At 54.4% G+C, this 21,437-nt stretch overlaps 10 protein-coding genes across 10 annotated transcripts in view; 4 read left to right on the top strand and 6 right to left on the bottom strand.

Moving 5' to 3' along the window:
• Positions 1-90: 90 nt before the first annotated feature.
• PUNSTDRAFT_67240 (uncharacterized protein) lies at positions 91-5,590 on the bottom strand (the record flags this gene model as incomplete). Its single annotated transcript, XM_007383735.1, has 22 exons — positions 91-265; positions 325-454; positions 505-645; positions 695-842; positions 893-1,039; positions 1,096-1,251; positions 1,301-1,442; positions 1,497-1,575; positions 1,625-1,817; positions 1,872-2,261; positions 2,311-2,736; positions 2,786-2,970; positions 3,018-3,153; positions 3,203-3,394; positions 3,453-3,521; positions 3,572-3,741; positions 3,796-4,406; positions 4,458-4,604; positions 4,686-4,804; positions 4,864-4,944; positions 4,996-5,160; positions 5,273-5,590. 22 exons carry the CDS (start codon positions 5,588-5,590, stop codon positions 91-93), a joined length of 4,320 nt encoding a protein of 1,439 aa, XP_007383797.1.
• A 421-nt stretch (positions 5,591-6,011) lies between these two features.
• Positions 6,012-6,355, bottom strand: PUNSTDRAFT_33572 (SET domain-containing protein; the record flags this gene model as incomplete). The annotated part of the gene is made up of 3 exons (XM_007383734.1): positions 6,012-6,052; positions 6,107-6,243; positions 6,300-6,355. Coding segments are annotated over 3 exons (234 nt in total), but the record flags the coding sequence as incomplete, so codon positions are not given.
• A 2,422-nt stretch (positions 6,356-8,777) lies between these two features.
• On the top strand, positions 8,778-12,156 carry PUNSTDRAFT_102659 (ATP-dependent DNA helicase; the record flags this gene model as incomplete). Its single annotated transcript, XM_007383733.1, has 17 exons — positions 8,778-9,190; positions 9,243-9,295; positions 9,349-9,468; positions 9,527-9,642; positions 9,695-9,764; positions 9,821-9,875; positions 9,940-10,079; positions 10,136-10,314; positions 10,371-10,521; positions 10,577-10,594; positions 10,647-10,681; positions 10,741-10,746; positions 10,801-10,942; positions 10,999-11,059; positions 11,122-11,327; positions 11,384-11,526; positions 11,578-12,156. The coding sequence occupies 17 exons, from the start codon at positions 8,778-8,780 to the stop codon at positions 12,154-12,156; spliced, it is 2,487 nt and encodes an 828-aa protein (XP_007383795.1).
• A 16-nt stretch (positions 12,157-12,172) lies between these two features.
• On the bottom strand, positions 12,173-14,072 carry PUNSTDRAFT_126220 (uncharacterized protein; the record flags this gene model as incomplete). Its single annotated transcript, XM_007383732.1, has 2 exons — positions 12,173-13,976; positions 14,043-14,072. The coding sequence occupies 2 exons, from the start codon at positions 14,070-14,072 to the stop codon at positions 12,336-12,338; spliced, it is 1,671 nt and encodes a 556-aa protein (XP_007383794.1). The 3' UTR covers positions 12,173-12,335.
• A 1,000-nt stretch (positions 14,073-15,072) lies between these two features.
• PUNSTDRAFT_52494 (uncharacterized protein) lies at positions 15,073-15,842 on the top strand. The gene is made up of 2 exons (XM_007383731.1): positions 15,073-15,338; positions 15,397-15,842. The coding sequence occupies exon 1, from the start codon at positions 15,086-15,088 to the stop codon at positions 15,245-15,247; it is 162 nt and encodes a 53-aa protein (XP_007383793.1). The 5' UTR covers positions 15,073-15,085; the 3' UTR covers positions 15,248-15,338; positions 15,397-15,842.
• Positions 15,843-16,438: 596 nt separating this feature from the next.
• On the top strand, positions 16,439-17,788 carry PUNSTDRAFT_87214 (uncharacterized protein). The gene is made up of 6 exons (XM_007383730.1): positions 16,439-16,560; positions 16,644-16,664; positions 16,799-16,903; positions 16,964-17,302; positions 17,362-17,526; positions 17,582-17,788. Exons 1-6 carry the CDS (start codon positions 16,528-16,530, stop codon positions 17,633-17,635), a joined length of 717 nt encoding a protein of 238 aa, XP_007383792.1. The 5' UTR covers positions 16,439-16,527; the 3' UTR covers positions 17,636-17,788.
• Positions 17,789-17,827: 39 nt separating this feature from the next.
• On the bottom strand, positions 17,828-18,505 carry PUNSTDRAFT_67939 (uncharacterized protein; the record flags this gene model as incomplete). The annotated part of the gene is made up of 2 exons (XM_007383729.1): positions 17,828-18,367; positions 18,455-18,505. 2 exons carry the CDS (start codon positions 18,503-18,505, stop codon positions 17,828-17,830), a joined length of 591 nt encoding a protein of 196 aa, XP_007383791.1.
• Positions 18,506-18,552: 47 nt separating this feature from the next.
• Positions 18,553-18,954, bottom strand: PUNSTDRAFT_67744 (uncharacterized protein; the record flags this gene model as incomplete). The annotated part of the gene is made up of 1 exon (XM_007383728.1): positions 18,553-18,954. A coding segment is annotated over one exon (402 nt), but the record flags the coding sequence as incomplete, so codon positions are not given.
• Positions 18,955-19,204: 250 nt separating this feature from the next.
• PUNSTDRAFT_134264 (uncharacterized protein) lies at positions 19,205-20,676 on the top strand (the record flags this gene model as incomplete). The annotated part of the gene is made up of 6 exons (XM_007383727.1): positions 19,205-19,289; positions 19,343-19,440; positions 19,484-19,566; positions 19,622-19,765; positions 19,838-19,911; positions 20,519-20,676. The coding sequence occupies 6 exons, from the start codon at positions 19,205-19,207 to the stop codon at positions 20,674-20,676; spliced, it is 642 nt and encodes a 213-aa protein (XP_007383789.1).
• A 457-nt stretch (positions 20,677-21,133) lies between these two features.
• PUNSTDRAFT_113623 (cytoplasmic protein) overlaps positions 21,134-21,437 on the bottom strand; it is a gene marked incomplete at both ends in the record, with an annotated part of 1,454 nt that continues 1,150 nt past the window's right edge. Inside the window, one exon of the mRNA XM_007383726.1 lies at positions 21,134-21,334. Coding sequence (XP_007383788.1) covers positions 21,134-21,334 — 201 coding nt within the window. The remainder of the gene's footprint in view (positions 21,335-21,437) is intronic.

Below are 21,437 nucleotides of genomic sequence, written 5' to 3'. Positions count from 1 at the left end.
GTATCGACCCTATAAATGACATAATACAAATTCTGTGGACGAATGGATGATAACAACAAACTGCGTGTATGAAACATGATTAGGGCGTGACTACCATACAGATCCTATACTGGTCCAGTCGCGCAAAACGGCAGCGCGCTCTGTTGCAATTTGTTTGGTGATCTCTTCCTGGCGGGGAATAGGAAGCTCTAGGTAGGAAGATAGCAGGTTGCCGTCCAGGATGCCCTTCGAGAGCGGCTTGGAAACGTAATCGTTACGGACAATCCTGAATCGGAATCACATCAAAATCCTAGTGTAAGTATCTTTTTTCAACGGACTACGCACCGGAAGGCCTTAGGGTTGAGACCCGCCACATGTTGGATGTTCCTTGTCAGCTGTCCTTGCAGTAGCTGTAGTCGTTTGAATGCGGGCTCATCCATGCATGTTAATGCGGCGAGGGACCCGTCAATGGAACCTACACATGTAAGATGGACTGTCGTGAGATCAAGACGACCTCTGACTCACCTGCAACGACTTTTGCTTGAGGTAAAGCGGCCTCCTCACCTTCACCAACACGACGAGCGAATACGATGGAGGTTTGACACGTCGTATGTGTATCGAACTCAGTACGGCACATTAGCTGTTGTCCGTTCCTGGAGTCGGGATCTAGGCGAGTCGTGAGCCAAGACCATCGACGGCAGACATTGTTTCGTACCTTGTGGATCGTACTGATACAACCGCATCACACCGTTCTCGTCATTCGTCAAGATAGACATCGAATCTTCGGTGAAGATGAAGTCGGCCGTAGTAACGCACACGGTTTGGAAGTCCTTGGCCAGAATCACGAGCTTATATGGATCTTCCTACACCACTCATGAACTACGTGTTTCACTCCGAATGCTGGCGCACATACCTGAAACCCCACAAACCATACACTTTTGGCCGCGTCGCCGATGACTAACAGATTCTTGACAGCCCGCAATGTGGTCACGTAGACGCCAACATCCAGAAATGCGACTCCAACGAGGCGCTCGTCCATATCGAATGCTCGGACGAAGATCTGTAGACGCGGCATTTGAACGAAGTCCGTCCATCTTATGGAAAACGCATGCAAACCTTTTGACCCATGGAAGACACCAGATAGCCGTCCATAGCACAGAGCGCAGTAACGGGTCCCTTGGCGTCATCACGGCATCTCAGCCGTAGCTTCCACCATCGTGACAACGACGAGTTTTCTGGAGGAACTACCTCCACAATCTCGAAGACGTAGGTCTATATCTGTTTATGAGCTATCTGTGACCGCTGAAAGACATTGGCGTACCGTTCCTCGAACAGCAAGATCTTCACCGCGGTCAATGGTGGTGCCTACTGCTATAAAATCCTTGCTACCGCTCTCGGTACTTGATGTTTCGAGTGGCACAGATTCAACCGAGGTTACGAATTCGTTGTTGGCGAATTCGAACCTGCTTCGTGTGATCAGTAATACGCCCGTTATGGATGAGAGATCATCGGCTGACCCGTCCATCGTGATCCATTCATCCGGGGAGATGAGTTCCAGGGTTGAGCAAGAACTGCGAGGGAAACTGACGTTGGCAGCTAGGGAAAAGCGATAAGGAACTATCTGGCAAGAAGCATCGCTGCTCACAGTCGGGCTCCCAGACGATATTGTTGTCTTCATCATACGTGGCGAACTCAGCTTCAAGATGGGCCGCAGCTACAATGAGCCCCGTAGATGCATCAAACGTAACCTTAGAGTACGATCTTGGTTGAGGAATTGATCTGGAAGGTAGCTCTGTTTCGACATCTGTGTCTGGCATCCACTCCAACAGGCTCGGGCCCTATCCGTTTTCGTCATGAGAGCCACGCAATAGGAGATTGGCATGGCATCGAACCTCATCTGAGTACAGGAGAAAATCGCCCTTTGATTCCCATAGCGAACAGGATGTGAACGCGTGCACCACAGAGTGTCCGGAAGGATGTATCCTAATTCCTGAGCGATCAGGTTTCAGTATCCAGCATGGGTGATCACCGGTGAAGAAGACGCCTGAAAAAGTAGTTGTCGGCGATGGCGACGTCAAAAAGGGTATTAACACTCTGGATATCTTCTTTTGCTCGGCAAGAATCGACTTCTCCGAATCATCTTGACGCTGTATTTCGAAGACGCGGGTAGCCACTTTTGCGAACCGAACACCAAGGCTGGGACGAGACAGCGACTCGTCTACAGATGATGCTTGCATCGGGATGGCTTGATAGATGGCGAGTTGTCCTGAACGGAGGAACAACTTCGGGTACGTTAGACATTACGCGTGCATGCCATCCATTCGCACCTACCAGAAGATGAGGTTGCGGCGCAGTTTCTCCAAGAGGGGCAATAACAGCCTGCTCCACGTCGAGCTCTTGGGGTCGCCGAGGCGATTCCCCAGGCATCGACAACGCAGGCCCGTCTCCAGAATCCGCGAGGACCCAATCAAGCGTTGAAGCTAAGCGAACGGAAAACACGATGGACAGCTTGGGTAGAGTCCATATCTGCTTTTCGTTCAGTCTACGACATCCTGGAATAGGTGAAAGATCACTGGCCTCAAGTACGCCTTGAGGGCGCACCAGTAGCAACCATTGGCTCCGGCTGTCAGCATTGACGACTCCTTGGAGAGTGGAGGTTGCGGTTTTGTCTGCTCCAGAATTGCCATTCGCCTGAGATCGAAGGTCAAAGACCCCGGCGTTGTCCGTGAAAAAGCAACCCGTGAGATAGCGGGAAGTCTGAGAAGGAAGGGTCAGCTGCTGTCTGGTGGTCATGATGAAGCCTGACCTTATCGCCCATGGGGGACATGTCCTTCCGACGAATCTTTCCTCGCTCGCTCTCGCCGATGAAAAGACCGATCGTATCGTCCTCACGGACGATCAACACGAATGGGTCACAAATGCTGCAGTGCCGGATTTTGGGCCGCGCCATGTTGCCATCCAGGTCCTTGATAACCTGTCTTTCGCTCCCGTCTACATAGTCATTAGCAACATGCAAAGGTGAGAAATGAGGAACCGACCTGGTTCAAGAACGCGTATGGCATTGGACATAACGTGTAGGATCGCTGTCCTCTGGAAGAAAGGAGCGGCACCAATGGTCTGTCCAGGAACTCGAGTGGTTATCGATATTTCTGTCCTTGGTGTCCGGTGCGAGAACTATGAGACGAAATGAGCGTTGTGTTAGATGTAAGCGCAGGGCACGAACTCTAGACAGTCCTGGGGCAGGATTTGCATCCGTGCTAACGACGACGGTGTCATTGTCCGCCTGGAATGGGTTCACAGCGCGCTCGTAAGACGTCCCATTGACTTTTACGGTTGGCCTGAGGGAGAGGGACCACATTCCACGACCACCACCAATCGCGTGGAGTTTGCGTTTGGTACGCGCGGGAAGATCACGCTAAGGGACCTCTCGTGTCAGGAGACGTTGCAGAACACATTTGCCCACTGCAGCGTACCTGGAACAGCGTGAATCCTCCCATGGAGCCGCTTCCGGTAGCAGCGACGAGCTCCGGAACAACTTTTTCCTATGAAACGTGGTCAGCAAGAGGCTTACACGAGGTAATCTCTATCTTACGCCGTTCTTAGCCAGCGAAAACGACATGTCCGAGATTGAACCATATCCAGGTAATGAATCGCTGAGAGAAAGGTGAGTCACGGAACGTTTCTTGACGGAAAGATGCGTCCCATTGGCGTGCCCATTACTGAGGGATTGGGCATCCGTTTTCATCGAGACACCGTAGATATCTAGGGTCTCAAACTGAGCACATCGAAATCTATAACGAAGTCGAGAACGCGCACCATCATCATCGTCCATGACCATACTGTCTGCAGTGTCCACCACGGCTGCGGCAACAGCATCGCTCGCGTTGTCCTCGACTTCTTCCTCAACGGACGTAATCTTGAGTAGGACGGATGTACCTGCAGTGCTGCCAACGAATATATGCTCTTGGGTGACCGGTGTAACGACAGCCGGTATCGCCGATTGCGCTAGCGCGTGGCCCATAGATATCGTCGAAACCACCGCACCATCCAGCGATAGCTCCACAGGGTACACAGTCCCATCCTTGAGAAATAAGAAAAACGTCCTGTCGTCCACAAACGCCAGCCTCGATCCTTCTAGAGCTAGATTTCGGGTGGCATATTCAGCCTGTACGGGTGCCAACGACATGTCGGTGACCCTGGAGGCCCAACCGTTGACAGAAAGGGCAACTCTGCGGGAGCTCTGTGAGACGTGGATGATGGAGTTGGATGTGATCACGATGACGCCGCCAACAGCAGCCGAACAGGCATGCACGGAGAGACAGTCGTAGGGGAGGTTGTCGACAGAGGTGATGACCGGGTAGTTGCGAGTGACGGCATCCAACGTGAAAACTAGGAGCTTCATCGTGTCTTTGTACTCTGTCAGACGCCTGAAAGGGGACTCAGCCAGAAAATTGTGTTCTGGAAGCGAGTGCACGTACCCTGTCCACGTTTGGGTAGGTTGAAAGAGAACAGCGACCGTTGGGTTGTTGAATCCGGGGAGGAAACTCATATCGACCACGTTGTGAATGCGCTGATCAACTTCGGAAGTAAGATCCAGGATAAAACTTGGGGCGTATGGAGCTTCCCTATTGTTCCGTTCATCCTTAGATGAGCTGGGTCATATGCTGAAAGAGGAGGATACGCACCGTAACTGAGTCTCTTCATACTCGAGAGTCTGGTGAAAGGGAATGATGGCGAAAGCGTCGCAAGGTAAAGCCAGAGCAGCGCATCGCGATATAGGATCAACCCGAAGCCACCCATGGAACAGGGACGCATTCAACGACATCTGGTTGGCGGGTTGCGGCGTCAGCGACTAAGCGTGCCAAGAATGGGATGACTACGAACCAACTGGGGAGCCCGTTCATAGGTGTGGATGGAGACCGTGAGCAGGTCGTGTTGTTCTTCCGACCATTCGAGGACAGCAATCTGTGAGAATTGCGTTTAGTCGTCGATGTCATCCTCAGCGCATATACGAACCTTGGCGTCCTCGAACGATATGAGCAGACGATCCAAGCCGTCATTAAGCGAGGATAGAATCTTGATGCGACCGAGGCCAGTCACCATGCCATGTAGGCGATGCTCGCGTACAAGTCGCAGACGGGCAACAGTATTCGCTTTGGGAATGCCACTCTCGCCGATGGACTGTATACAGCAGAGGTCACAATCAGTATTACGTTGAACGTACGATAGATTGCTCGCTAAGACAACAAGCGTAGCTGCAATCGATACAAAGGGCTTCTCCAGTCACCTTGACTTGTCCGACGTTGATAAACCCCTCCCCATCCTCGTCCATCGCAACCTCTCCTTCGACAGCTTCCGTTCCTTTTCGAACCTTCGCTCTTTTCTCCCTTTCATGGTCCACCTCGGAGGAGGCAGGCGCTAGCTCTTGCCACACTTCGAACACACGCAAAAAGTGGGAGCGAGCGACCACCAAGTTGGTCAAGACGCGCGAAACGAAGTCGTTGGGCGTAGCATCGGAACCTCTGGTCCAAGTCGTTGACGGTGTAAGGTTGAGGCTTGTGGCAAACTCCACGCCACTCGGTGACAGGACCTCCTGCCGGGCGACATACATCCCGCTGGCACCTTTTCCTCCAGGAGTAAGTACGTTGGTACCGTTGAGAACTTTCACAACTTGAACAAAGGAACGCGCCTGCGATGGCAGCAGTCGAGGTTCCAGCCAAGTCTCTGATCACGCGCGCAACCAACATTTGCGCGTCGCCGGGGTCTGAAGCGGAGCTCAAAGGGAGACTCCGCGCCTCCCTATCGCCTCGAAGTTGCCTGGATCTGCAAATCATGGCATATAGCAAGTTCAACCATATGGCATATATGTACCCGGTCTATGCTACTTTATCTCTTGTAACTGCGATGCTTGGCGTGAACGAAGAACTCGGGCCCGTAATCTAGCAACAACTCTCTACCGGCAGCCATCTTGTGCGCTGTAACGAAAGCACCCGTCTATTTTCGGACAACGGGAGAAACCATATGCACTCACTGGCGTATATGCCGATGCGATGGTCTCCGTTGACCAGTTTCACTATCAACTCGTACCTTTAGTTACCAGGAGAGGGCGTGGGGAGAGGAATCGTACCTTGCGCTACACAGTTCGCTTTCGATTTTGGGGCGTGATTGATAAACCTCGCTGCATTTCCCGCGTACGAAGCGTCCACCGAGTATTCAGCGTTCATCCCAAACACGTACCCGCGGCCGCGGTGGGTTGCCACGTCGCTGGATTGAACCCGATTTAACATTTCCTCGACATGATATGGTAGGTTGAGACGTACTCGCGGCTATCAACCGTCGCCTCGGCAATGAGCTCTCCAACGTACTCTACGAGTATGTAAGTAGAGGTAGCTTATGTGTTAAATCGGTTACTCGCCAGTAATGAGGTCACCCTCTATCACTGCTTCCTCCAAGAAGAGCCCGAGGCCAGACATGCCGGGCCGAACAGTAGTATTCTGTGGTATGTTGAGCGAACTACCGGAAACGTGTCAGTATCTCACCTTGCTGCTGCCTCTCTGAATTTGGGAGTTTTTGCAGGAGCCGAGCTCCGCATCTACGGAAACATCAATGGATGCCGTTCGGACACAATTTCACACAACATGCCGCTACGCTTTTCGTTTAGCGACAGGCGAGCCACAAAACCAAAAGGACAGCGTACCGTGATTGGCAACTGCCGCATATTTCGGGGTCGCATTCACGACCAGCTTCGACGCACGGGCACCTAGAATTCGCGCATCTCCCGTTGTTCTGCTTCGTATCCACACAGTCGCAACCGCGAAACCTGCGTTCGCCTGGAGCCAGCATGAGATCATATCGGCTGCATGCCGTCAACAGTCCTGCGCACATGTCGAAGAACACCGGCAGTTTCGCTCGCAGTGCGCCAAGTTTTGAGAACAGACGCACAACGTGTTTGTGGTGCATGGTCCGTCGTGATAGCATGGCTCGTTGCTGAGTGAGTGGGGTTTTGTACGTCAGAGCGCAGACCAAGGACGAAGTGATCCATAGAGCGCACGCACGGAACAAACTTTGAGGGGTCCTTAGCTGCAAAGGTGGGTGCTTCGCTAAAGGCGGGCAACGTTTCCGATGAACTGGCATCGGCGATCTTCGTCAGCATGTTCAATAGGTTCTGCACGTTCTGGCCCATTTCCTGTTCCCGTAGCTTGAAAGCCTATCAACAGTTCGTATTTACGCGGGTGCACATTGAGCAGTGTATACCTGATAGCAAGGCAAACGGACCAGCGCAGCTAGATCACACGACGAGATGGTAGGAACCAAACGTGTAATCGCCCGTATATCGTCCAATGTACTTGGATCTGCGTGCGCTACAATGTTCGGAGCGCTCTCCGTGCATCCTCGTATCAAGTGGCAGTCAGGGCTGCACGGTGTGTCCTGAGCCTTCACCCTCGCGAGAATGGGCTGCGGAGGCTTATTCCAGTAATCTGTCAATACAGGCGGAAGGTCAGACATTGACACCGTCACCTAAAGGTTACTCGCCATGGAGAGTGCAATGTGTTTCGATGCAGCTCAAATTCGGGCAAAACTTTGCATTCAGAGCTTCGAGTCTCATGGTGAAGTCGTTTCCTGGGGTTGGCTTCGTATAGAGAAAGGACGGGAAGGCTGGGTCGCGGATAACTTCCTGTATGGCAGGCCACGGCGGAAAATCCCTGAGTTTGGGAACGAGTTCAGATGCATCTAACGAGAAGTTTGAAAGCATACCGCCGCATCGCAGAGCGACTGAGGGATAATATTGGCGGCAGTGCGCCGTTTATCTTTATTTCCTCAAGGGTGATGTTAAGGTCCCTTCGGAGTCTGTATATAGTCACAGCGGCAATCAGGTCCACTGCACAGCAAATGGCATCAACGGGTATACTCCAGCTACGGTATTAGATACCTACGAGTAGGTTGATGGGTTGATAAAGAGCCTTGCCAAGATAAACTGGAGTAGGCAGTCATGTGCTGACCATGGTCGAACGTCGGATCGTCTGTACATGATAATACGCGAACAGGGTCTGGGTCTCGTTTCTTCTCCTCTGAGAGAAGTAAAGACGCTGTATATACCTGAGAAAGGGATGAAGGGCATATCATCACTGTCGTCGCCGACGTATATGCTCCGTGCTATAGGCGCAATGCATTCGTATTCTGGATAGGGTTCCAGGGAGGATTCCGGGAGGGGTATAATTATCGGTTCGAGTGTTGCGGAAGTTGAAAGTAAATCGTCGTAGTACAGAGATGGAGAGCGCATCGAGATCGAGATAAATCCATCGACGGCAAGAGGTTGAGGTTTATCTGGAGTGCCCCCAACTGAGCGTGTAGTAGGTGGCGGCGCTTCCGCCAGAGACGCGAGCTTCGCCCGAGCATAGTCGCGTTTCCAAGCGAAGAAGTTCGTCCACACATCGGTTAGCACAAAATCAACAGCTGCCCTAGTGAGAGTAGCGTTCATAGTTGTGGTAGACGAATGCGTAGGAAAAGTCGAGGTCAAACTACTTAGGCGTGACGTGACAAATTGCGTAGAGGAAAGGATTGTCTGCGTGACAGACGCGTTGTGCCCTCTCAGAGTCATCGCGTGACGCGTCGTGGCCTTCGGAATCCCGCACCACACATTATTGACGTTCATAGCTGTTGTATGAATATTGTCCGAGATGTCGTCGTTCAAAAGCTACTCATCGGATCATGTTGGCTCAGACGATGTGCGTTCTGCTCTTCCTTTACCATTGTTGAACAAGACTAACGCGTAGCAAAAGATGGAGGAGGTTCTTCGCATGTCAGCCATAGAACATGGCATCCTCCACCCGCGCGCCTCCCGCGCAGGACCCTCCAATCTATCCGGCTTTCGAGAGTCCAATCTGTCCTTCAACCAGAAACACGCCCTGAAAACGGAGATCAACAAGTTGGACTCGGAGCTCCGCGAAATCGACGCGCAGATCGCGCAACTCAAGGCCACTCGAGGCACCATCGTGACACAGCGCGAGAATAAACTGAAAGAGTATGAATCTCTGCAGTCAGACTCTTTCCGACCCAGCGCGAACGCGTCTCACAATGGAATTTCGGACGCGAAGGCAACCTCGTCCACCACCATTGACTACGCCTCGAGCGATTGGGATTGGACCCCGCAGCTGCGGAGGGCTATGAAAAAGGTGTTCGGGATTGACGACTTTCGCCTGTGCCAGGAAGCGTACGCATCTATGTCTTTCGTCCGTCCCGTCCCATTGAAGCACCAAACCCAGTGTTTGCAACGCGAATATGGACGGACGGGATATTATCTGTGTTATGCCCACGGGTGAGTGCGAACACCTCTCGATGTTCCTCGCATGGAGTTAACTGGCCATGCAGGTGGAGGGAAGAGCTTGACGTACCAACTCCCCGCGCAGCTTTTGCCGGGCACCACGCTCGTCATCTCACCCTTAATATCGCTCATCACGGACCAGATCATGCATTTGCACGAGGCAGGAGGTACCCTCCTCTCGCGTTCTACGTGCAGCCTGTGCTGATACCTCGAATCCGGCACCAGTGCAAGCCGTAATGATGACGGGCAGCACATCCAAAACGGAAATCAAGGACATATATTCCCGCCTCACCGGACCGATCGACAGCCAACGCGGCGAAATCAAGTTGTGCTATGTTACTGTGAGTGCCACTACAGCGTGTTTTGCGTAATGCCCGCTCACGATCGGGACAGCCAGAGAAACTATCAAAGAGTAAGGCGTTCATGAGTGTTCTTCAGAGGATGGACGAACAGGGCAGATTGAGTGAGGACATTCGATCCCTCGAGGGTTGTATGTCACGGAACTGAGTGCTTGGATAGCACGGGTCGTGATTGATGAAGCACATTGCGTCTCCGAATTGGGTCACGATTTCAGGTGCGCCTACTTCAATGATGGGCCTCCAGACAGACCCGCCCAGGATGACACACCTCTTACGTAGGCCGGACTACAAAGAGTTATCGAAGATCCGCGTTCTCTTCCCTCGGGTACCCATACTCTGTCTATCCGCCACCTGCCCACCCAAGGTTCGGAACAGTATCCTTCACATCCTCCGGCTGGATCCGGTGATCCAATGCGGAGGTAAGGGGATCTTCTCCAGCTTTGACCCTGATCAGAGGCTGAAGGCGCAACTATAGGTAGCATCAGTTCCAAGAAGGGGACCGTGTACTTCTCTGCGCCGCTCTACCGCAAGAACCTACACTACAAGGTCTTACCCAAACCGGCCGCCTCCAAGGATGTGCTCAAGGTCATGGCCCAGTACATTCTCACAAACCACGCAGATCAGAGCGGGATTGTATACTGCTACCGGAAAAAGGTCGGTTGCTAACTTTCCCTCGCTATCCGCTGTAGTCAATGATGACGACAAACCAGGATACGGAAGATGTTGCGGCCGGCCTGCGCGAACATAGCGATAGTCGAATCAAGACGGGTGTTTATCACGCCGATATCGGCGATACCGCCAAGGAACAGCTGCATACGCGGTGGAGGAAGGGCGAGATCAAGATTGTCTGTGCTACCATAGGTTAGCGACGTATCATGGTAAACTGTGATATGGCAACTGAGCCTGAAATTCCTAGCCTTTGGCCTAGGAATAGGTACATTCGCTATATCCTGCCCATCTGCATCACTAATCCAACTGCATGATAGACAAGGGCGACGTCCGATTCGTCCTCCACCACTCCGTGAGTGGCAAATCCATCACAACAGGCGGTCCGCGCTTACTTCACAGCCCGCTCAATAGATGTCTGTCAGTGACCCTTGTGGTTTTGCTAGAGGTGCTGAATGCTCATGACGTTCCCAGAAATCCCTTGACGGGTACTATCAAGAAACCGGGAGAGCAGGTCGTGACGGCAAAGACGCATCCTGCGTCCTATACTATCGACCCCAGGATGCTAGCAGTCTCAGCGCTCTGGTGTACGGCCAGCGAGACGGTCTGGACAAATGTGGGTATTCTCCTAGTCTATCACATTTTCCACGTATGAACCGTGCCCATGGAAAGTATCACAGATGCTTCGTTTCGCGCACGATGTAGAAGAGTGCCGCAAGATCCTCTTTGCGAAGTGAGCCATTGGCTTTGACGAAGTTTCCTGCGAAACTGATTCGCCCCCCTTTCCCCTGGTAGACACTTTTCTGCGTCATCGCAGCTCTCGCTCAGCGAATGGCAGGAAGGCGGGTCGTCGGTCCTCCAAAGATGCGGTCACTGTGATAATTGCACCCGTCCTCCGGAGGACGTCGATCGGAGAGATGTGACTATGGAAGCCTGGAAGATTCTCAAAGTCGCTCAGGCGATAGTGAAGGAGGATGGACGCGTGACGTTCAGCATGATGGGTGAGTCCCGGGCCGTGATCGCTCCAAGAAAGAATTGGGCTGACTTTGATCCGTAGGCGACTTGGTACGTGGAGCTGGGGGTGGGTCTTTCGGCGTTGTTCAAGGCGGAGGAGGAAGGAGAGGGAAGCTGAAGGCGAAGGAGAAGGCAGGTCTGGACCTCGACGCTGTCGCAGGGGGCAAAGTCTCCCTGTCAAAGGATGTACGTGCAAATCTCATCTTCATCACTGAAGAATAGCTGACCTCTTCTCAGGACACCGAGACTCTGATCGTTGAATTACTGCTCGCCAGATACCTGGATCAGACGTTCAGTGCGACCTCTTACACCACAAACGTGTATATCAGCCCAGCTCCTGACGCCATTCGGCTCACGAGGTTGTCCTCGGCTGACGTCGAAAACGGGAAAGGGCCTCGCCTGGAGTGCTCCTTCCTCAAGCACGGCAAAGCACGTACTGCGGGAGCGCGCAAAATGAACAAAGTGTCGAAATCGACGGCGAACCATGCCACGGGCGATGATCATGTTCACGATGCAGTAGCCGATGTTTCCAAGAGGAAGCGTAGTCGCGCTGACCCAATGCCCCGAGGGATGGCCAAGTCGCACCATTTTCACCAGATGTTCGTCGACGATGCGGATGACGATGACGAATACGACCCCGTCAGTGCGCCCGACAGCGATGATGCAGGAGATGGGGACTGGTCCATGACTGTTACTGCTGAACCTCCCGCGAAGAGGCCTAGGCCACGTCGTAGCTCAGGGTCTTCTCCTCATCAAAAACACCGTAAGGGTGTGCTTGCAAGTGATGAAGATGTAATACTACTATCATCTGATTGAACGTGTGTGATTGCTTGATTTGAATATGTAAGTACAGTTGTGACGATACAATGTATGATACATCAGGTGAGGCCAGTCCGTGCGTGGTGGTTGAAATAAATAGGTGAATGCAGAATAAATAATGAATGCGATCTTACTCAATAGAGAACAGAACATTGAATATCGTGATGGAATATGGCTCACGCCCTGCGCTTCAATGCGGAACGAGCAGGCAGCTTCGGGATAAGGCGATGCGACATGTCGATTCGCATGCCGTCCTCGTTCATCCACCCTTCGCCAACATCGGGGTACTCGGCTAAGTCGAGTGGGTACTCCTCGCCGGGGAGCGGGCCGCGGTAGCCTCCGTCATTCGTCCACAGCTGGTCACCGCGCTTGTTCCACCAGCCCTTCCTGCGCTGGTGCAGAAGCGGCGAGGGACATATCAGCTCCTCCTTCCAGCGCACAGAGCGCCCGGCTGCGGCACTGTGCGCTTGGCCGTGGTACGCAGCACCAACGGGTAAGGGGTCGGACTGACTCCTCCGAGTCTCAGGGCGCTGGGCGGCGGCGGCGTCCAGGACACGTTGCTGCTGCGTGATCTCGACAGCCGTATCGGAGAGGTGGCGCTGAGCCTCCGGCCGGCCGTTCGAGAATGAGGGTCTGCGTTCCCTCGGTGGGACGTTCACGACGGATCCCTGGGGAGGAGGAACGGCAATTGGCGGGGTGGGCATAGAAAACGAGGGCCGCCTCTCGCGGCCAGGAATAGATACGGGGACGCCTTGTGCGTTAGGCATAGGCATGGGATTAGGGGCGGGACCCGAAACGGATGGACGTCGTTCTCTTCCGGGGACAGAGACCGGAGCGCCTGGTGCATTAGGCATAGGCAAGGTGTTCGGGGATGGGCCCGAAAGAGATGGTCGGCGTTCCCTGCCGGGCATGGAGGCCGGCATGGAGGACTGTTGAGGGACGGTGGGCAAGGGGCGGCGCGGAGGCTCAGTCATCGGTGGCATAGGAGGCACTACGACAAACTGGTTTCCAGCTCCCTCGCGCCGACCCGGAGGCAGCTTGCGAAGGACATTAGGGGGCGCTGAATTAGAGCGCGATGGCAGAGAAGGACGGGGGTGTATATCATTTTCGTCCGCCGATCCTCTACGGACGGGGACCATAGTGGGCCGCGCGCGGGGCGGCGAGGTGTCCCTCGATTTTGAGAGGGTGCGATGCATGATGGACGAGGGGGCCATAGGCGGGAAGTTGAAACGAGGTGGGGATGGTCGGGATGGACCTGCATTCGAGAGCTGGCGCTCGAGAAGCGGTCCTCGAGCGTAAGAAGAGCCATCGTCCCCAGCTGATCTGGCGATGAACACTCGGGTTTGGTCGGGAATGATCATGCCGTAACGGTTGGACGAGTGAGGCTGCATGGAGCCTTCGTCGCCTCGGAGGGTGGTGTCGCTCTCGGCTTCCGAGGCTGGGGGCAACGGAACGGGGTGGCTGATCGGAGTAGGGGGTGTCCCGCCGGAGGGTGTATCCGGGGAGCTTTCTTCGTCGCTCTGAAAACTGTCGGTACTGAGGAAGGAGGACGCGGTGAAGCTGTCGGTTTGCGAAAATACGGAGTCCCTGTACGCATAAGAGCGATTCGGGTCGACTGCGACCATACTGTAACCGCGGGGCACCCGGTGCCCATCACGGAGGGGGTTCATAGTGGACGAAGATGCGGCATAGTGCGCGTTTTGCGCCATCTGGCGAGGGTCGCTCGAAGCGGACCCGGGGTGGTTTTGGGATGGCGTGTACGAAGAATAGGTGCCAGCGCCCGTGGTGTAGACAGACCAACCCTGACCTGGGAACATCTGCTGGACACAATCCGTCAGGGACCGGGATTCATCGGAAAGACATAGCCGTGTGGCTGAACTGACCTGTTGCGTGGACGAATGAATTTTGGACATCGTGATCAACCGTCGACGGACTGGAGGAGCCAAAGGAACATGAAGTTGCGAGGTCTCAACCTCGCAGGAGCACCAGGTTATAAGCTTGCATCGGACCAATAGGCCGCCGAAAATGCCGTATGCACGAGCTCAGCCCAAGAAGGGCGTTGCTACATCATAATCCGAATGGTCCAGAGCGAATGAATGGGGCATGAGCCGATGCCTGAGTGGACAGAATGTGATACACGTTGGCTCGAACGAAGGAGGGTCGCCCTGGGAGATGAGCGATAGGTCGGTGAACCGCTTAGGCAACTTTGCCCCGAGCGGGTGCGTGCTGCTTGAGGGCCAGTGGCAAAGCAGAGGACAAGGTTGACGTGAAGGCGTGGTTGCGGAGGCAGAAGCGTGCAATGTGCACGACACGAGGCTCTCATCCTCCCACCACCTTGCTGGCCATACCCCGTCGATGACATGTCTCCGTCTGCAACGTCGGTCTCTGGACCATATATCCTCTGATAATCTGTACAACCAGGCGATACAAGAACACCATACGAGGCATATACCTCCTTTGTTACTGTGCTTTCATATAAATCTCAGTCCGACCACTGGCGAAATTGGCATGAGCTAACCAGGCGGCAGCAGCATCCTTTGTCGGATCTTGAATACCTTGATTTCATTTGGTGCGAAATGCGGATCCTGGCGGTATGGTCTGGGTAAATCCTGCGTTGCCACTGCCTCTGCGGCACGGTGCTGGGAGGCCTGACCCGGCTAACCCTCCCTTGCTATCCGGTCCGAACGCAACGGTGAGCGCTTCAATCTACAGCTACTATAAATTGTGTACGACTTATGACATACATCTACCCTCGGTACTTCACAATTTCCTCATCCCGTCTCCTTACGTTCTGCGACCGCTGCCGAAGATTTTGACGACCACTCATCGGGGCCCCACTTCAGACCCCAGGCCAGCGCGTGGATCTCCACCCGCGTAGATAAGGTCAAATGTCACCCCAAGCGCAAGCTCGGCGTTTCAACATGGGATGTCCCAGCACCTCGTGCCGCTCGCACTTCTCCGCCCTTGGAGAACCCAGGCGACCCTGCCGGACGACTTGCAGCTTGGGGCTCCGCGATCGACGGAGCTGTCGCTCCGACGAAGGCATCACGTTGGCGTTCAGGAACTTGCGCGCATCATTATGTCTTGATTTCGCTGTGGATCTTCTGTGACTTCCAAACCAGAGGCGCACTTCGGTCGCGGACTTCACATTGGCGTATGGACGCGATATTCTGGTTATCGTGCGCATTGTCCAGAATATATTGGTCCTCGACGTCCTGAAGCATGCCGCATTCCCAGTAGCGACCCTGGTGAGGTTGCACGAAATATCATGAGGCATCCACGCTAGATGAAATGGTCACGAAGAGGTGGATCCGTTCGCGTTTCATGGCCTGACGACCGCAAGCATGATGTCACTCACAGCGATGACGCTTCAAGGGATGTGGTGACCTCTGAGTGTGACGGTACGCACATGTGGTGTGTGGTTCTCTCAGCGTGTGTTTGCACTATGATTACCGAGCAAGAATTGGAGCTGTCGATGACCTTTCCTTGCAGATGCGATCGATTGTTGTCTGCCCCAGGCCTGAAGAATGACGCGTCAGGCCCTCGAACAGTACAAGATGTACACAATGAATGTAAGATTGGAACGCAGTGAAATGGTGAGTATCCCAATCGATTTTTGCGCGGTCGTATCTGGTTTTCTTGTTCCAAGGTGGATGGTTCGACGGCGCACGACGAGGACCGCGTGGAGTGTCCCTGTCGAAGCATCGTCACACCACTGTCCAGGTAATCCGGTTCAAAACGCTTCGGTGAACCCTCTGTGCCATCGGCCGTCCATATGAAACCTTAGCATATCACGCGTTGCGTAGCTCACGTTCGAAGTTAGTAGTTCGTCATTGCATTCAAAGTCTTTTCCAAATGCTAGCATGAGGACTGCTTGTTCTCGACATATACTGCGATCTGCTTCAGAAACATGCAGTCCGAATTCTCCATGACCCATGACCCAACTTGTAGGGACACTCGCGTGCAAATATGGAATACAAGGAAACCATACTCTGCATCATCCGCTTCCCCAAGCACTTGCTCGTGGGGGAAGCGGAATAGAGTCTGGCCGTAGATCAAGATTCAGCAATGCGATGATCCAAGGTTCGATCTGTTATCTATCCATGGCTCTGAGGGCTGCTGGAGCTCTATAAGCGTCATCACGCACTGACTAATCCCGTCGCGGTAGAGCTCGCGACCCATCTGCCGGTGTCCAGTTGCGTGTTCTGAAGTCAAAATGACGATGCCGCGGTGAGAGAATACCACAAAGATAGCTTGCCGCTGGCTCACGACTATAAAGCTGTGAGCCCGCGCCCCTTATTCATCGAGCTGCGCATCCCTTTGAGTCGTACTCGCGTCCTCCACCCTTCCAGCCCGTTAGAGAACATCATGCCTGAACATATCACCCTCTATACCGCAAAGGTAACGCACCTCAGGCCCTTTGATCTATAAGATATGGAAACTGACTTCAAGTGTCACCCCTGTGGCGTACTGCATAACTGTAGATCTGTCCATACGCACACAGGGTAGGCGTGCATGTGCGACCGATGACGGCCCCCCTCATGCGAGCAGCCTGCAAGCGCGGGAGTGCCCCCACGAGGAGCGTCATCGTTCGGTACGCATTCCGTATGAAAGCTTAAACGCTGACGGCGTCTCATAGACTGAGATCGCCCTCGAAGAAGCCGGTGCGGAGTACGAACGATACGAGATTGATCTGCAGAACAAGCCGGAATGGTACGCGCCCAAGGTCAACCCGGCCAGCAAGGTATGTCGTCACGAGCTGCTGGAATGCACGTTCGCTGATCACCTTGTCCTCCTCGGGCAGGTACCCGCTATAGCCTATGGAGGACCGAAGGTCCCCGCAGACCAGCCATCGCCCGAGTCGGTGAAGCTCGCCGAGTCGCTGATCCTGGTTGAGTTCGTCGCGGACCTGTACCCACAGTCCGGCAGTCTGCCCTCGGATCCTGTCCTTCGGGCCAAAGCGCGGTTTTTCATCGACGCAGTATCCAACAAGCTCCTGCCGGCGTACAACGCCTGGCTTCGCAAGGGCGAGTCGTACGAGTCGTTCCTGAAGGGGATCGAGGCGATCCAGTCTCTTCTCCCTCAAGACAAGAAATACGCAGTTGGGGATGACTTCACCGCCGCTGATATCGCAATCTTACCTGTGAGGCTTTGTTCAAAATCTCGTTTCGGAGAGTTCTCTGATGACGAGATATCTTGCAGTTCCTTGCCCGTCTGAGCGTGGTGTTGGACAACGATCTCGGAGCCTATCCGGAGGGCGAGAGCAAAAAAGTTCTCGAGGCCCTGTCTGGGCCCCAGTTCGCGCGTTACAATCAATACGTGCAGGATCTCAAGGCCAGACCTAGCTTCATCAAGACTTGGGACGAGGCATGTCGTCTTGTCAATGACGCCGTATCCTTCACACTGACTCATTGGCACACAGCCGTACGTGACGAAGGTGTTCAAGGAGAGGTTTGCTTCGCTTCGTCAGAAGTAGATGGGCCTATCCTCCAGCTTGACGATTCTATCGGCTATCGTGAATGGGAAAGCAACCAGTCGTCGAATAAGAGAGGGTGTGGGCAACAGATACGCTGTACACATACAGGAACCTGTACAAATACAAGAACTATCACTCAGGGATTAGCTCGAGGTGCATGCGCGTCGGAAGAACGAGAGGACATATCACGCATCAATCCTGGAATTCTTTCCACAGTACCATCCTTTCCTGCAGGTCAATGATTTCACCATCCACAGAGAACGTTCCGTCCCCTCTGTGGTGGAAAATCTTCTCGTCGCTCCTGTCACCGTCGACTCCCTCGTCTTTCTTCTTCCATCCCTTGACAACGTCTAACACCCACAAATTGTACTTCTTCACCATACTCTCATCCCGGACCTTGCATTCGAGATTTGCCATGCATTCCGCTATCAGCGGCGCTTTGACCTTCTTCGCCTCGAGCGGGGTGAAACCAAACTTCGAAAACTTGTCGACATCGGAACCCGAGCAGTTACCAATGTCGACAACCTTCTCGGCGAGCTTGACGGGAGGGATGGCGATGACGCATTCCTTCGTCGATTTGAGCGTCTTAAACGACGCGTCCCATGGTCCGACGCAAACGCCGAGTATCGGCGGCTCATGCTGGATGACCATGTGGAAGCCACATGTCATGATGTTGGGCCGAGGATGTTGGGCAGCATCGTCCGCGCTCTCCCCAGCAATATCACGGTCCGTCTGGGTGACGCTGGCGCGCCTTCTCTTGCGCTTGCTGCCACTCGGCGTAGAACCTGGAGGTTCAGGTTGGGTGGTGATCAGAATTACAGGGCCAGGTTCGATGAAGCGGTAGGCTTTCTTGACAGGGAATTCTTCCATGTTGTAGCAGAGTACTATCCAGGAGGCGATAGATCTGTGGCCAATGTCTAAAGCTCACAGAGAGTGAGGTGAGCACAAAGGATGACAACTGCATCTTGATAGGAAGCCAAAGCGTGGGGGAACATCGCAGAACTGACGACGATTTCCCATCGCCGGCTCGCCTCCTCTTCCGACGTCGCAGCTAAGATGGTATAGACAAGAGCATCTATAACACACCGGTCGCTCAAAAGGAACTGTGCTTCGCCGCGGGCGACGGTCTCCTTCCCTCTCGTTTCCGCGCGAGTCTGCTCCTCCATGATCGCGAGCTGCATCTCCAACTTATGTATATCCGTCCTGGAGAAGCTCGTATTCTTCATCACAGTCCTAGCTACCTCCTCAATGTGCGAAGGCGCTCGCAGACCAACACAGTCTGCCAACGTATCGCAAAGCGTGGTCTTTCCTGATGACGTGCCGGAGTGTCGTTGTCTGACTCTCTAGGTTTTGGGTCTTGAGAAAATCACGAGCACGATTGGAGACCTTTTCATTCAGGACTTCTGCAATATCATGTTCTTCACATCTGTATGCGTGCGAGCCCCGGCCGTCCTTCAAGAGGTCTTGCTTATCCTCAGTAACTGACGCCGGGGACTCCGAATTCAACCCAAGCCAAATTGCGGCCGTCAAATCTTGCGATGTACGTCAGGAACCGGAAAGACCACGGTCATGGTAAAAAGGAAATGGGAGCGCATCGCGCAGAACATGCTAACGGACAATTATAAGGTGTTGGTGACAGCGTCCATGCACGATGGTTGGCTCTTCCTTATCTCAGTTTCGAATTCCCCCTTACACGACGTTATTCAGCGGTGGATGATATTGTCGAGCGCTTCATCAAGCTCAACGAGGCTAAGGAGCTACTCCCTCCAGATCGCATGATCCGTGTCGCTACAGATTACTCCAAGGTTAGCAAAGAGGTTCAAAGTTTTACCGTGGATGCCCGTGTAGGCGGTGACCCCAACGCGAACCCGAGGCTACGTACTGGAGCAAGCCAAGAAGCGCGTGAAGGAGTCTGTCGTGGTCTTCACGACGTGTGCAGGTCCGTGCAGGGTTTCCCCTGCTGATAGTTGATCCTGATCATGAAAGACAGGACAACGATCCGCAGGCGCTGGACTGGGTACGCTCCGATCCGTCGACTTCGACATCGCCCCTCGTGGATAAGGCATCGCAAGGTCACGGAACCAACCACGCTGATCCCGTTGGTAAAGGGGCTGTCGCAGAGCCGTCCTCGTGGGCGACGAGTGAGCGTTGCCCTATCGACCCTTAATCGATCCGACAGCACGCTGATCTCATCCACCACAGCGTCCAGCTGCAGCCCACGATCGGTCTAGCCTCGCTGAGCTTTCAGGACCGTGACTTCATAGTGGATGAATCAGGTGCGACCAATGTCAAAAGCCCTCCTGCATGGCGTTTCGCTACTCGAGCTGCCCCACACCAATGGCCAGGGGGAGGTAATGACGCGGAGACCATGCTACACGAGAGCCGCCTCTGGACCGTCTGCTTCCATCCCCGATTCCTGACCACCGCACCCATCTCGCAGGTTCAAATACCGGTTTCCCGGCGCAGATCGCCCAGCTTTCCCGCCCAAAGGCCATCTGCGAACACCGCTGGACGCCGCCGGCGAGGCCACACGGCGAAGCTGCGAGAATGGCGTCGTCGTCGTCCCAGTCGCGTTTCGTCGACTGCCACGGCCGAGGAGAGAGATGATGGGCGGTGGCCACAAGGGCCCAGGTCGAGCTCGTGGCGCGACAACGATCGTCAAAGCTCTCGCGGATGCGCCACGCCGGAGAGCCCGAACAACGCGCCCAGGACAAGGGGGGGAAAAAAAAGGGTAAGGCCGAGAAGGAACCCGAACGCAAAGGGAGAGAAGAGGAGAGGGGTCTGTCTGAGGCGTCGAAACTTTTCCATCACCGTCCTTCCCCCCCCCTCCTTTACTCTCGGCAGGTCGTCTCGTTGCCGCGCTGCCCTCATCCGTGCCGGCAGAGACGATCAACGGCTTCCAGGGCCACGAGAGCGGACGAGCGATACGATGGTGTTCAGCACCGTGCGCGCGGAACCCGCACGGCGAGCCCGGGTTCGTGGAGGACGAGAGCGCGCCGGTTAGAAACGTCACGTGGGACGCGGGCGCCGGCGCGCGCTGATCGTCGTGGGCAGTTCGAGCACGGCTGCGGGGGAGCGCGGTGGCGAGCTCTCGATGTGGACGAGGGCGGTCTCGGGGCTTGTGGAAAAAAAAAAAAACAGTGCAGGTTTGAATTGGGGGACGTAGTGTAGGAATACGCGTCGGCGCTGTCACGGGTCGGATATGTGTGTATGCCATCTGGCCACAGACATCGAGAGGCTTCGTCAGACGATGGCTGTCTGTACAGCATTCTGGGCTATGGCTTGAAAGAAGAGGACGCGATGGCATCTCATTGACGGTGGATCGTCTTTCGCGGCGTGAACTTGTTTTTTTTTTTCCCCGATCGATTCCATATCCTTCTCCTACTACCTAGACGTACACTTCGCACATACTTACTTTACCTGCCGGGTTCACCTCCGTGAGCTCTAAACCTCCGAATATTTTCCAAGCCGGAAGACGCGGACCTTGTGTCCAATAGACTACCTCTCCCGTATCCCGCTCCTAACGGTACCGCCACTCTTCGCCTCCGCTTCCGCCTCCGCCTCTTTCTTCGCCTCCGCCTCCCGCTGCGCCCGCACGGCCTCGCCCTCCTTGCGCCACTCCTTGCGCTCCCACGCGTCCCACTCCTCGCGCGCGTCGATCCAGCGTTCCTGCACGTCGCGCACGTCGCTCCTCGGACCCTGCGCGCCCAACATTCGCATCAGGGATCCCGAACCAAAGATAGACGGCACAAAGAGAGAGAGGGAGGGAAGGGGATAGACAGCAGAGAGAGAAAGGGGGGGG

Source organism: Punctularia strigosozonata (genome assembly GCF_000264995.1).
Source record: "Punctularia strigosozonata HHB-11173 SS5 unplaced genomic scaffold PUNSTscaffold_6, whole genome shotgun sequence".
Classification (NCBI taxonomy): domain Eukaryota; kingdom Fungi; phylum Basidiomycota; class Agaricomycetes; order Corticiales; family Punctulariaceae; genus Punctularia; species Punctularia strigosozonata.
The sequence above is the reverse complement of the archived record's forward strand: the minus strand, read 5'-3'. Positions and strand labels throughout refer to the sequence as shown.